The sequence below is a fragment of the Spinacia oleracea genome, chromosome 4 (genome assembly GCF_020520425.1).
Source record: "Spinacia oleracea cultivar Varoflay chromosome 4, BTI_SOV_V1, whole genome shotgun sequence".
NCBI classification, from domain to species: domain Eukaryota; kingdom Viridiplantae; phylum Streptophyta; class Magnoliopsida; order Caryophyllales; family Amaranthaceae; genus Spinacia; species Spinacia oleracea.
Genome location: NC_079490.1, coordinates 178,742,354 through 178,756,574, shown reverse-complemented (window position 1 = coordinate 178,756,574; position 14,221 = coordinate 178,742,354). Strand labels below are relative to the sequence as shown.

Genomic DNA, 14,221 nt, shown 5'->3' with positions numbered 1-14,221 from the left:
TTAAAAAACTTAATGATCCAAAATGATCTATCCCGAAAAAATAATTCCAAAAAAAATTGACTTTTTTATTCTTTAATTTCTGGTAATTTTTGGGATATTTTGAGAATTTTTATTTTGGATTTTAATTTTTATCAATTAATTAAAATGATAAAATTATACTCCGTAATTGAGTGTTAATTATGATGTCATTAGTGGACTAAGGTAGCAATTATTAGAAATGTAGGTATTAATTGACAACTTTTAACGTATCCCGCTTAATAGTAATTGACAAATTCTCTAACAACTTAGGTAGTAATTGATAAATTTTCCTTCAATTTATGAGTGTGACATGCAACAATTCCCCTTTGTACCCCAAACTAGTTGGTTTCATTAAAATGTGGCGAGATTGAATAATTTTGGAGACTGGCCGTTTGCACGGGTGTCTTGTTTGATTATTACATAGTGAAGTGCTATATAAATAGATTTTTTGGAGTTCAGAATTTGGGGTAAGCTTGAGTTTAATGGGTCGGTTTTGTTGTTAACATGTTGTTTACTATCTTTGCTCCCCGCCCTATACCAGGTAAAACCTATATGCATGGTGCATCATCTCCTGTAGGATCTGCAACGGGAAAAAAAAATCTGAGGTTTAACAGTAAATCTATACTTCCTCTATTCAGAAATAGTTGCATCATTTTCAACAGGGAAATCAAATGTGACACATATATACATTAGAGTAAACCGCCACATCTTGTAGTAGCCGGAGAGAAAAAACCTCGAGTTATTATCTCCAATTAAGGACGTTATTCGTAAAAAGAATAACATTATAGTATAAATACTTTTATTTCTTGTTTCTCAAATTTAATCAATTTCTCTTTTACAAATGATCTGCTTATGAACCACCACTACAGATTTCTCTTTTACCAATGTAATTGACAAAAAATCAAAGTTTGAACCTGTAACCCGTAAAGAGGGAAGTTTAGAGCGTTGAATTGATAAATTTTCCCAGATGAAAACCAAATCAGCTAAGGGTGACAAAAAAAACTTTGCGGATTAAATTGACTAGAGGAAGCCCGCAAATGACTCATCTTTTCTTTGCGGATGACGCTCTTCTTTTCTTCAATGCTACAAATGAAAGTTGTTGTGCAGTCTCGAACATTCTTCAAAGGTTTTGTGGAATCTCAGGTCAACAACTTAACTTGCAGAAATCTCTTTTTAAAGTAAGTCCGAATACTCCTGAGGAAAGTCGGCTTCGTTTCAAAGGTATTTTAAAGATGGAATTGGTTCAGAATATAGGAACTCATTTGGGAGTTCCAATTGACTTGGTGGGAAAGAAACATTCCAATTTTCATTTTATTGTGGATAAGGTTGCTGTTAAGATCTCAGCTTGGAACTCTTGCAACCTTTCTCAATCTCAGAAATTAGTTTTGATTAACTCTGTTCTTCTTGCTATGGCTTCTCACGTCTTCAGCTGCATGGAGGTTCCATTGTCTATATCGTCAAAGTTAGATTCTATTATTACTAGATTCTTCTGGGCTGGGAGAGCAGGTTCAGGTTTTCATTGGGTTAATAGGAGAACTTTGCAGATTCCTCGAGGTCTTGGTGGTTTGGGAATCCGGAATGCTTCTTGCTTGAATAAAGCTTTACTTATGAGGCAGGTCTGGAGACTTAATAATAACCCTCTCTCGTTGTTAGCTGGAGTGGTGGATAGGAAATTTTTGAAACCTCTAAGGACCGGGATTAAAGCTTCTCTTATTGGCAGGCGTCTTTCTTGGGGTATGAGAGGGTTAGGTAGAGCTTCCAACCTGGTTCTTGAAGGGTGTAATTGGAAAGTGGGGAACGGAAAGTCAATTGTTGCAGGGAGGGATAAGTGGGTGAATGGAGGTACTCCAGTTTTCAGTTCTAATGTCACTCTTAGGCAAGCTAAGGATTGGAAAGTACACCATTTCTTGCTTCCTTCTGGGGAAGGCTGGAATTTAGCAGAGATCAATTCTAGGTTTGAATTCTTGGATGCTCGGAGAATTTTGAGTATGGAACTTCCTTCTTCTAATGCTGAGGATTTCCTTTATTGGAAATACCATATATCAGGTAAGCTTTCTGTTAAGTCTGCGTATGCCATGTTAGTTTTAGGAGATTCTAGTGACTATGGGTTGAATTCAGAGTCCGTTTTCTATAAATCCTTATGGTCAATGAAGATTCTTCCTAAGTGGAAAATGTTCTTTTGGAAGCTCCTTCATAATGGGATTGCTACTAAGGCTAATTTAGGGAGGAGGGGTGTTCAGCTGTCAATGGTGTGTGACGAGTGTAATGCAGGAGATGAGGATCTTCAGCATCTTTTTCGGTTTTGCAAGTTTGCTCAGGATGTTTGGAGGAGTGGTTCACTCGCTATCCATTCAAATTTCAATGAAGCCATGTCTTTCCAAGAATGGTTTCTGTTTTATATCCGACGATTTCAAAGTTAGGATGGTAAGAATAGTCCAAGGTGTTTGTACTTTATGAGTACTCTTTGGAGTTTATGGTTGGTTAGGAATAATCGTGTTTTTAGAGGTCAATCTACTTCTTCTTCGGCAATGCATAATTGTATCAAGTCAGGTTTGGATCAAATTTCAATATTGCACCAGCATCCGTCGCCTTATTTAAGGTTTTTCCATCCTCCTGAAGTGGATCCGATCTTTCCTCCGGGCTTTTCTAGGATTATCTTATCAGGGAGTGAAGATGGGAATCCCACTACTATAATTGTGTCTGATGGGTCTTGGTTTAAAAGCTCTAAGATTGCTGGTATGGGCTGGTATTTGGATAGGCAACAGGTTCCAAGTGATCGAATTTTAGGGGGTGCGCAGCCAGGTTTGACAAGTTCTGCTCTCCACTCTGAGGTTTTAGCTTGTTTATTAAGTCTGCGGTGGGCGTCTCAAGCCGGGTTTAATAGGGTCACAATTTTTACTGATTCTCTTCGTTTGGTCGATTTACTGAGATCGATGGAGATTGCGGATATTAACCTCATCTGGACACTTGCGGAAATCCAAAGAATTGGAAAGACCTTTCTATGGTGCTGTATTAACAAGGTTGATAGGCAGCGAGTTCATCAAGCGCACAAGCTTGCAAAGGCAGCTTCTACTTTATGTTTGTCGTTTTGTAATTTACCTTAATTGCTTGTTTAAGCTTATGTCAAAAAAAAAAAAAAAAGACAAAAAAAACTTTCATTTGTCAACTTTTACTTCATAAATTTTACTATGTATATTGTATTTTGTAAAATGATTTAATGTAGTACTTCGTATTTTTGTACATGATTTTATTATGCATTTAAAAAGAAATTTCAAGTAATCACATTTTTTAGATAAATTTCAATTAATCAATTTTTTTTTTAGTTTTTACTTAGTAAATAATTTAATGTAAGTAGTTTTTATGATTTATTTTTTTCAAATTAATATTTCGTAAATAATTTTATGTAACTTAGCAAAAACCACAAATAAAATGTTTGTATTTAACCGGGACAAAAATGATTAATTTTATTATGTCAAAGATACAAGTCTAATTCTTCTATTATATCTAGGCTGGACAAAACAAACTAATCAATACTATGCTAAAGATACAAGTTACAATTATTAATCTGAAAATCATCACTATATTGCAACTTCAATATCGCTAACATTTAAAGAATAACAATTTGGTCCTCTCATATAAATTAAATTATCAAATATTTCCCAACATCACCATCATTAGTACCCTGCCCTCAAAGTTTTCAAGGCTAGGGTTCTGCCTCCCATATGGTTTCCACATATCCCTTCGTGAATTTCTTCGATTATTCTTTGGGCCTCCTGTGCTGAGACACACCTTAGCAGAGGCAAAGAAAAAGATTTTTTGTAGATCTTCCCCTGATAGATAACGAACCAATGTTCATTTTTCTTTATCTTCTTTTGATCTAGCTCGGCGGAGGGAAGACCTCTGCCTAAATTGTACGATACAAAGTTGTCGTATCATTGTGGTTCAGTACTGACACAGTTTATTGTGGGCTTCCTGTCAATACTCTTCTCCTCTTGTACCTCGACCATTACCGTTCTTTCCAAGTCTTGTAGGGTTGAGCTTTCCAACTTGGACATAGCATCAACTTGGTTATTCTCTGCTCTTGGGATCAACTGGATCTCAAAACTCTATAACTGAGCCACTGCCTTTTTCATCAGTGCTAGGTACCTCTGCATCGATGGTTCTCTGGCTTCGTATTCACCCTTATATTGGCTATCCACCAATTGCGAATCAGTTTTTAGTACGATTTTTCGTGCATCAGCTGCTTTGCACATCTGGATGCCTGCGATTGCAGCCTCGTACTCTGCCTCATTGTTTGAAGCTTTGAATTTGAATTTTATGGCGTATTCAAAGACATTGCCTTCTGGTGAAGTCATGATAATGCAAGCCTCAGACCCTGTTACTGCAGCAAAGCCATCTACTGAGATTTGCCATGTTCCTAGAGGTTCATCCTCTTCTTCATAAGAAGTCTATGCTATGAAATATGCCAGTGCATGTGCCTTGATGGCAGTTCTGTTAGGTTATGATACATATGACAATTCATAAATCATGCGAAAAAACCATAAAGCCACGAAAGCATATTATATTCACATAATCATTTAGCATAGAATTGATGCATACATGTTGTAGCGTGCCTTCCCTAGCTGTGCCCGAACCGAACAAGAACAAGTCTTTAGGACTCCAAATGTCCTCCCTCCGTAGATAGTCCACAGTACGTCCGGATCCGCCTCAAGTTAGACCAACTAGAATCGCCCTTAAGGTTACTAGGAATTTCGGCTAGTGTTTGCAAGTGTATGGTTAATTTTATTTCAAAAACTTACCCTTTGAATACTTCAATCGTTACTGTAAATAATGACCCTAGGCACTTATTTATAGAGGTATGGAAAAGGAACTGGAATCCTATTAGGATACTAATTAATTTAATTAGAATCCTGCTAGGACTCTATTTAAATAAACTTTATCTAATAGGTTTAGGATTTAATCTTTTATCGAATCCCGATAGCTTTAGGATTCGCACACGAGCATCGCACGAGCACCGTACACCCGCGCAGGCCTTGCGGCCCACGCTGAGCGCACAGCGCTCGGCCCATGCTACTGTCCGCGCGCGCCCATGGCTTCGGCTGGGCCTGGCTTGCGCTGGGCCTGGTCGAGGCTTTGGCGTGTGTTGGTGATGCGTGTGGCTTGCTGGGCGATGGCCTGGCTTCGTGTTGGGCCTTCGTCTAGCGAGCCTCGTCCGATGCTAATTCGTACGATACGCTTCCGATTAAATTCCCGATTTCGGAATTCATTTCCGATACGAACAATATTTAATATTTCCGATTCCGGAATTAATTTCCGTTTCGAACAAATATTTAATATTTCCGTTTTCGGAATTATTTTCCGATTCCGATAATATTTCCGATTCTGACAATATTTCCGTTTCCAGCAATATTTCCGATTCCGGCAATATTTCCATTTCCGATAATATTTTCCGATACGTACCATGTTTCCGTTTCCGGCAACATCTATGACTTGGATAATATTTATATTTCCGATACGATCCATATTTCCGTTTCCGGCAATATCATCGTTTCCAGAGTATTCATTTCTTGCTTGTGACGATCTCAGCTCCCACTGAAACCAAGATCCGTCGATTCCGAATATCCATAGATAGAGTATTTAATGCCATTAAATACTTGATCCGTTTACGTACTATTTGTGTGACCCTACGGGTTCAGTCAAGAGTAAGCTGTGGATTAATATCATTAATTCCACTTGAACTGAAGCGGCCTCTAGCTAGGCATTCAGCTCACTTGATCTCACTGAATTATTAACTTGTTAATTAATACTGAACCGCATTTATTAGACTTAACATAGAATGCATACTTGGACCAAGGGCATTATTTCCTTCAAGTTCTGGGTTCATATTCCATGTCATATTCCGACAATTTGACCGCCCATTTCAACAATCTGCCTAAAGTGTCTAATCTTTGCAACGACTTCTCCAGAGGTTGGTTAGTCAGTACTTGTACTTTGTGAGCATCAAAATATGGTTTTAACTTTCTAGCAGCTATCATAATGGCAAAAGCCATTTTTTCAATTAAAGGATATATTTGCTATGCTAGGGTGAGCACATGGCTAACGAAGTAGCTCGGCTATTGAACTCTGTTCTTTTCCAGTACCAAAGCTGCTGCCACTGTCTTCCGGGAAGCATAGATTTATAATTGTAGCAGATCATTTACCTTTGGCCTGGCGATGGTCGGAAGACTTTTCAGGTGGTTCTTTACCTCCTCAAATGCCTTTTTCTGCTCTTCCCCCCCATCTGAATTCTTTATTCCCCTTCAGCAACTATAAGAAAGGAAGAGACTTTTCTGCGGATTTGCTGATGAACCTGGTTAGTGCTGCCATCTTTCCTGTTAACCTCTGGATGTCTCTCACGTTGTTGGGTTTTGTCAAGCTTCTATGGGTTGGCATCGATTCCCCTTTCACTAACTAGGAATCCCAGAAATTTTCCTGACTTGACCCCGAAACACAATTTTTGGGGTTGAGCTTCATGTTGTATTGTCTTAGTGTAGCAAATGTTTCACGCAGATCCTTAATGTGACCTGCCTCTATCTTGCTCTTCACAATTGAATCGTCAACGTACACCTCTACATTCCAACCTTTCTGGTTGGAAAATATTTTGTCTACTAGCTTTTGGTATGTGGCCCCGACATTCTTTAGGCCAAATGGCATAGCCTTGTAATTAAACACCCCTGCCTCTGTGATGGAGGTGGCCTTCTTCCGATCTGGCTCGAACAAGATGATTTGATGATATCCAGAGAAGGCGTCCATAAAACTCAGCAGAGCATGCCCACTAGTAGAGTCGACGAGCTGATCTATCCTAGGGAGTGGATAGTAGCCCTTTGAGCACGCTTTATTTAAGTCAGTGAAGTCGACGCACATTCGCCACTGGCCGTTGGCTTTCTTGGCCATCACAACATTGGCCAACCACTCCGGGTAATCGCACTCTTCTATGAACTTTGATGCTAGAAGTTTGTTGACTTCCTCTTGAATTGCCATGTTCTTTTCGGCAGAAAAGTTCCTCTTCTTCTGTCTTACCGGTCTGACCTCCCTGCTAACATTCAACCTATGCACCATGATGCTAGGATCAATCCCAGGCATCTCGTCAGCCGAAAAGGAAAAAATGTCTGCATGCTCCCTTAGCAGGCCAATGAGGTTTACCCTGAGGGATCCATGTCTTTACCGATTCTAACCGTTCTATCTTCCACTCCTTCCTTCATCTCTATCTCTTCAGTTTCTTCTACAGGGGTGGGTTTTCACGATTCGTCCTCCGGGTGCTCAAAGTTCTCCATACTCAAAAGTTTATCTTTTTTCCGCTCTTCTCTTTTTCTTTTGCGTGACAGAGGTGCCTCTGCCTCAACCAGGGGTGGTGGCCTAGGAGGCTGTTTCAATTCAATGTCGTGTCACAACATTTCTTGGCCTGCTCTTGGTTGCCTCTGACCTTTGTCGAGCGGTTGTCGTTCGTGGTGTATATCATCGTTAGATGATAAGTTGAGACTACAACCCTTGCATCATGAATGAATGGCCTGCCCAAAATGGCATTATAAGTTGCGGGGACCTTCACTATCATAAAGTCTACCATTACGTCTTTGATGTCCTTTCCTTTCCCAACCTGCACCGGAAGACTTACTATTCCCTTTGGTACCACCGACGCCCCAGTGAAGCCAATCACAGGGTAATTGACCGATTTTATGTGCTTTTCATCAATCTGCAGCTCCTGGAATGCTGTCCGGAATAGGATATTTGCAGAGCTTCCTCCGTCTATCAGGATGCGGTGGATTTTTCTGTTTGCAACACTTAGCGCCAGCACCACGGGATCGTCATGGGGGTAGACTATACCCTTACAATCATCCTCTATGAAGGTACATTATGGAATCTTTGGTGGGGCAGGCCATTTTCCAGGGTTGGGGTAATTGACCTGATGCCTGAACTTATTCACACCACCCTTAGCCCTGCTGGCTGTTGTCCCATCGTGGACTGGCCCTCCTGTGATGACCAATATATCCTCCGTTCTCTTTTGATCTGCCATTTGATTCTTCGTGTGATCTCCCGTTTTACCATCACCCATGTTATCATTATATTTGTTCTCATATGTTCTGCTATACAAGCTCTTTGCTTTGAACTGCGTTAAATATCCCCTTCGAATCAGGTCTTCAATGTTATCTTTGAGATGGGTGCATATATTCCACTGTGAGATGACCATGGTCTCTATGGAAATCACAATACTTCTTTGGGTCTTTGTACTTGTTGTACATCTTTGGTGGCCTCTTCCACTTTTCATCTTCCTTGCTAATAGCAAAGATATGTGTCCTGGATGCAGTCAAAGGGTTGTAGTCGTTGAATATACCTTTTTTCTCCGTTCTGAAATCACTACCTCTGCCTTTGTTCTGTCCTCCCCAGTCTTTCTTGGGTTGGTGGTTATCTCTTCTGTCCGTGTATGTGTATTTCTTCCTGTAGGGCTCTTTTCTATTCTGGTTAGCATGACTACTTTCACCAGCCACATACTTTCGAGCAGTTACCCTTCCGATCTCCTCGCTCTTAATGAACTCATTTTCCTTCCCCAAAACTTCAGCTAGGGTTGTGAAGGATTTCCTACCCAGATAGCTCTTGAACTCTCCATCCCGCAAACTAGACATCATTGCTAGAACAACTACCTCTTGCTGCAGCTTGGGTATGTTTGACGCTTCCAAATTGAACCTAGAGATATACTCTCTCAAAAACTCCTATGGCCCCTGGATGACTGACATCAACTCCGTTGTCATCCTTTCTCGGGCGATATTTGCCACGTATTGAGTGCGAAACAGAATGGCCAAGTTCCGAAAAGATGTTATCGACCCTTTTGGGTATTTTGTCAAACCAGCTCTGAGCCATTCCCTCCAGGGTGGAAGGGAAAACCTTGCACCATATGGAGTCTGTGTTGGTATACAACATCATATGTCCTCCGAAGGAAGATAGGTGATTAACCGGGTCTGTCTTTCCAGAGTATTTACAGGTTGGAATTTTTATCTTCTCCATTTTCTCAGATAGGATTTCGTCACAGAAGGGGGAGTTATCAGGCTTAATTATAGCTCGAGTTGGATTCAAAATACCTGACATGGAAGGACGCATTGGTCTTTCATATGTGGTGGCTCTTGGTCTGCCTCTGCTTGGAGTTGTACTCTCATCATCATATTCTTGAGTGTCCGCGCATTCCATATCCTGTGGCAGATTTCTCCTCCAGATATGAGGGTTGCTCTGCGGTCGGGGGCGCTTCTTCCTCTGCTCTACCTCCACCTCTGGGGGAGGCCTTCTGGTTTGAGTGTGAGGAGAAGGCTGAGTCAAGAAGGTCAAGACTTCTAGAGTATTGCGCATTTGGTCTGGTGAGAACTGGGCTCGCAGACGCTCTAACGAAGCAACAGTTGGGGCTTGGACAATTTGGCTTGGGGTTGCCTTGGTCTTGGGTGGTGATGTTTTTTCGGTTGTCCGACATCTTGAGGCATGCCGAACTGAGGTTTTGCAGTGGATTTTCGGTTATTTTTTGAGGTAGGTGGTTCTATTTGTTGGATTATTGGTTCATCTGACTCTGTCATTGTCATTGTCATTGTGTATGGGCTGGGTGTTTTGTATTTTGGAGTAAGGTCTGGGAGATCCCCCTCCTTCTAGCTAATTAAGTGAGGTTAGGGAGACAGAAATGGAACTGCAATCGTGGAAATCCAAAGCAGAAAGCTTTAGAACTTGCCTTGAACAAAGTAAGGAGGTCAGTCTGTAAGAAAATGTCAAGTTACTTGTAAGAAAATGTCAAGTTACTTGTTGAACAAGTTAAGACAGAAGAAGATCTTAGAAAAGAGTTTAGTGATCGATGTTTAATGCAAAATGAAAGGCTAAAGTGCTTGAAGTCCTGATAGGGTTTAAGAAGCTGGACACCGAGAAATTGTAGAACAAGTTAAGGGAAGAGCAAACTAAGTTGAGGGAGGGAACTGGTAAAATAGATCTTCAGCAAAATAAACAATTAAGTTGCAACAACCATCACCAAAAGGTTGTCCTTTTGAAAGGGAATTGAAGAAATCTGTGAGCAACTTCGCGGTTTCTGTACAGAAGAATAAGATGCAATGCTTGAGGGAATGTCTACAAAGACTTCTGACAAAGATGATATTTTGACACTAGATGATATTCTGACAAAGATGATATCTTGACACTAGACGATGTCGTTCATGCGGGATGTGAAGAACGATGTTGAAGCAACCTGTGATAGATTGCCATTAAAAGAGATAAACCAATAGCAGCCTGCAATACGAAAATTAAAGGCAAAAAAATGAACACACATCCTTTGGATTCACATTATTAGATTGCAAATGTAGTACTCTGTACTAGTCAAATAGCAATTGCATTTCTTTGATGCAAAATAATACACTACTTTACAGCAATATCAAGTCAAAAATTAAATATCGTCAACGCTATAAAATTGATACTATTCATACAAGATGACTGCCCCGATTCTCCTCCTAATTAAATCTGAGTGTATGAACAGATTGACAATGTCACTTGTGCTTGTTCTTTCCAGACGAACCTGCTTTATCAGAAGCTTTGGATTTTTGAGAAAACTCCATCAAACCTTGTTGAAATGCTTGCTGATTAACCCCATTCTCAACCAGAATGCTCGTTGCACCCATATTATTAATCTGTAATCAACAATAAACTTATAGATATGACTATATGATGGAGAAATCTTGAGAAACTTGATCATATCATGTACAAAGAAGTTAGTACAACAATGAGTTGATCCAAAAACTTTACCGCTTTAATGTTCCTATCTTCATCGTCAAAGAAAAGCATGTCAGTGTAGGGAATCCGTGTGCTTCTATGAATTCTCTGAAAGTGTTCTGTCTTGTGTGTCCAACTGGAAAATATTTCCTACGGTAACAAAGAAGAAGAAACTGTTGAATTACGAGTAATTGTAATCAAGAGCACATAAGAGCCTAACAATTTATTCAAATAGCCAACTAAAGGTATTATCGAAGACCAAATTAGTGGACAGAGCATTTAAATATTTAATGACTCTGACCTGAGTAACGAACATTGAGTGGATGCCTAACTTGTCAAGAAACGTCTTGGCTATGTCCGGGGTTGGTGATCTAGAAGCAACAGCAATATCAATACCCTTGTCCTTGAGTGCATACAGTATGCCTTTTACATGAGGATACAATGATGGCATTTCTCTTTTGGAGCGGCATTCACTATAAAACATTCACACAACACAATTATCATAACTAACGGTTATAAACATTTTGCAGATAACCACAGATATAACACATTGTCATCTTACAAGTTGCACGAACTAGTAGACGGACTAAGGCTATGTTCTGTTCACGTTATTTCCACTTATTTCAGAAAAAATAAGTTCAGTTAAGTTCAGGAAAAATAAGGGTTGACCAAGTATAATTTATAACTAAAATAAATTTTGATAAGTTCTAATAAGTTCATATAAGTTCAGTTCATGAAAAATAAGTGAACTAAACACGTCGAGTTAATATGGAGTGAGTATCTGACCAAAAAAAAAAAATATGGAGTGAGTATTTATACTTGATTGGTGCCAACTGCCAAGGGGCTAATAACAATGGAAACCTAAAAGCCTAGTCTAGGCCACTCTCCAATATGCAAAATTTCAATCTCAAATGAAATTCCTTGATTTCCAATGTAGAAAATTATCTGACAAAACTTCATCACTTATCTTCTCAACAATGTTCCTCTCGTCCTCAACTGGATTCAAAGCGGGTATACTTGCCAATTTATTCAACAAAATAACTCAAAGACAGATTTACAAACATAATTCAAAAGATGCTTATCAGTTATCACAATATCACGGTTCATGTTAGCGGACCCCAAATTATTCAGGGACTAAGGCTTTGTTGTTAGTTTGTAATTCAAAGAAAAGCAACAATATCAAACAAAGGGATTATGAAATTTTAATCCATGCAAGTTCTCTTATTTATCAGTTCTATGGACTATAAATACACAAATACATCCACAAATCCCAAATTTTCAATAATCACAAAAATACACATCAAAAAATTAAACAAAAATTAAACAAAATCAAACGGAATTGATGAAATAGAACATGAAATAAAATTGGAAATTAGAACATAGAAAGAAAAAAAGTTGGAAATTTGATAGATTGTTTAATGGGTGCTATTAAAAAGCAATTCAATTATTTTTTACCCCATAATCAGGTATTTCAATGAAAAATGAAGATAAAAAAGGGAAGGGAATGGAAGTATACCAGTAAAAAGGCCAGATTGTATAATCGAGATCAAAGACAACCAATTTGGGAAGAACTTGGAACAAATTTATAACTTTCAATGCTTCTGTTTTGACCCTTTCGTCTCCCATGGCTGATGCCTGATGCCTGATGCCTGATGCCTGATGGATTGGCTATCTTATTCTTCTTGTCTCTCTCCTCACCCTTTTCTTTCTGGCCTATTTTGCTATGCTAGATACTCCAGATAAAGGTTTGGTTTTTGATTTTTAAGTCTTTGTAAGGTTCGTGATATAATCCCAAATCTAGAATTAAAAAACAATACCCCTAAAGTACAATAAAAGTAGACGTGGGAATTTAAAAGTGGAAAAAGTGAAGAATGTGTAAAAAAAAAGTAGAAAAAGTGTATGTTTAAAAATGGAAAGCGAATATTTACGAGTTAACATCATTTATAGAAAAGTGACAATTATTTAAGAATGAAATGAGTAAGAAAAAAATTCGTAATAGGACAAAAAGTCGAAGAAAAATTTAAAGTTGGTTGATTAACGGTGTAAACGCAACAAATGATCTAGGGTTCGATTCTCATTAATATTGAAAAATCGGAAATGATAACGGTCGCAACATGCGACCTTTAACCTGGTCACAATGGTGACATGGCACGCCTATTTGTCATAAATGTATTTGGAAACTAAAATATTTAGATTTTATAACCTATTATAAATGTTACAAAAAAGATAGGAAAATCTTAATTATATTCTAATTTACCTATTGAGGAATATAATTTACAAATGCATTGAAAATAAAATATTATGAAAAGTATTTCGTCATTATTGGTTTTGTAACTTTTGTTCATCCACCTTCATCTTTCCCATTCACCCAAATTATAATCAGGCAAACCAATTTCAAATTCAAGCTAAAATACATTAAGAACTGCAAAGATTCGCATAAATTCATCAACTTTAATAGACCCACATGGAATTTATAGACATAATTTCACACAAAAAAAAAACACTAATTTTTAAATCCACTTTCAAAATCAAGCGAAAAACAACAAGAAATACAGAAATACAAAGCACCCAGATGAAATTAAGAGTCATAAATTCACTAAAAAAAGCTATAGAAAGAGTGAATTTCAATTTTTAAAATTGTTCTTCAATGGACGTATTGCTAAAGTGTCGTTCTTCCTCTCTAGATGAACTTGAGAACTACTGGCTCGTGACTTTATGTAGTGTGGCTGGAGAGACGAACGACATTTTTACTATGAAATAAACCTAAAACTAACATAATCATTAAAATTAAAATAATATTTTAAAGTAATGTATAATTATGAATTTTTATTTACATAAAATATATTATTAGATTATCATTTAGTGTATTTTTTAAATTAATTCGATTTATTTTTTTAATTACACAAATATATATTATTAGATTATAATTTTTATTTTTTTATTTTGTAATTTATAAGATAAAAAGAAATATATATTTACTATAAATATAATAAATATTTGTTTCCTTATTTGTATCGACTACCTTATTTATATATTTTTGTACTAAAAATATTGAATTGATAGTAAAAAAAATTGATGACGCGTAGCCTATGTGGTGCCTACATGTACTAATGAAACGCCGACACGTAAGATTGCGACAACATTTTGTTGTCGCAACTTGCGACCTATATCATCGTCCTTGAAAATTATTGTTTTGTAGGTAAGGCAAAAGTAGGATTTATATCTATGGTAATTTCATATAATTCCATTTACTTGAGATCAAACGAAAAAATAATTGTGGTCAAGAATATTGATGATCGAAGTGTGAGAAACTGAGAATGTTCCAAGTCAAAGTTTTTTTTGTTCTCCTACGAGGAGTTCCCACCGCCTTCGGCGAGTGGACTAATCTCCCGCGGGAGTTTGTATGGGTACCTCGATGGGCAGCATCCCTCCCAATTGAGAT

The 14,221-nt window shown here is 38.0% G+C and overlaps 2 protein-coding genes across 2 annotated transcripts; one reads left to right on the top strand and one right to left on the bottom strand.

The window, feature by feature from the left end:
- Window positions 1-1,055: 1,055 nt before the first annotated feature.
- On the top strand, window positions 1,056-6,472 carry LOC110784009 (uncharacterized). Its single transcript, XM_056842722.1, has 4 exons — window positions 1,056-2,404; window positions 2,504-3,096; window positions 4,292-4,441; window positions 6,156-6,472. The coding sequence occupies exons 1-4, from the start codon at window positions 1,056-1,058 to the stop codon at window positions 6,470-6,472; spliced, it is 2,409 nt and encodes an 802-aa protein (XP_056698700.1).
- A 3,859-nt stretch (window positions 6,473-10,331) lies between these two features.
- LOC110799801 (uncharacterized) lies at window positions 10,332-12,532 on the bottom strand. The gene is made up of 4 exons (XM_022005071.2): window positions 12,296-12,532; window positions 11,081-11,252; window positions 10,813-10,929; window positions 10,332-10,697 (listed from the first exon to the last, which is right to left on the bottom strand). Exons 1-4 carry the CDS (start codon window positions 12,403-12,405, stop codon window positions 10,557-10,559), a joined length of 540 nt encoding a protein of 179 aa, XP_021860763.1. The 5' UTR covers window positions 12,406-12,532; the 3' UTR covers window positions 10,332-10,556.
- Between the last annotated feature and the right edge of the window lie 1,689 nt (window positions 12,533-14,221).

What these genes read in the sequence shown, in the direction of transcription:
- LOC110784009 (XM_056842722.1), top strand. Translation starts at nt 1,056, where the DNA reads ATGACTCATCTTTTCTTTGCGGATGACGCTCTTCTTTTCTTCAATGCT. An exon ending in GCCATGTCTTTCCAAGAATG is followed by an intron (nt 2,405 to 2,503) that starts GTTTCTGTTTTA and finishes ATGGTTGGTTAG; the next exon opens with GAATAATCGTGTTTTTAGAG. An exon ending in AAAGGCAGCTTCTACTTTAT is followed by an intron (nt 3,097 to 4,291) that starts GTTTGTCGTTTT and finishes CTGCGATTGCAG; the next exon opens with CCTCGTACTCTGCCTCATTG.
- LOC110799801 (XM_022005071.2), bottom strand. Translation starts at nt 12,405, where the DNA reads ATGGGAGACGAAAGGGTCAAAACAGAAGCATTGAAAGTTATAAATTTG. An exon ending in ACAATCTGGCCTTTTTACTG is followed by an intron (nt 11,253 to 12,295) that starts GTATACTTCCAT and finishes AATGTTTTATAG; the next exon opens with TGAATGCCGCTCCAAAAGAG. An exon ending in AAGATAGGAACATTAAAGCG is followed by an intron (nt 10,698 to 10,812) that starts GTAAAGTTTTTG and finishes TGTTGATTACAG; the next exon opens with ATTAATAATATGGGTGCAAC.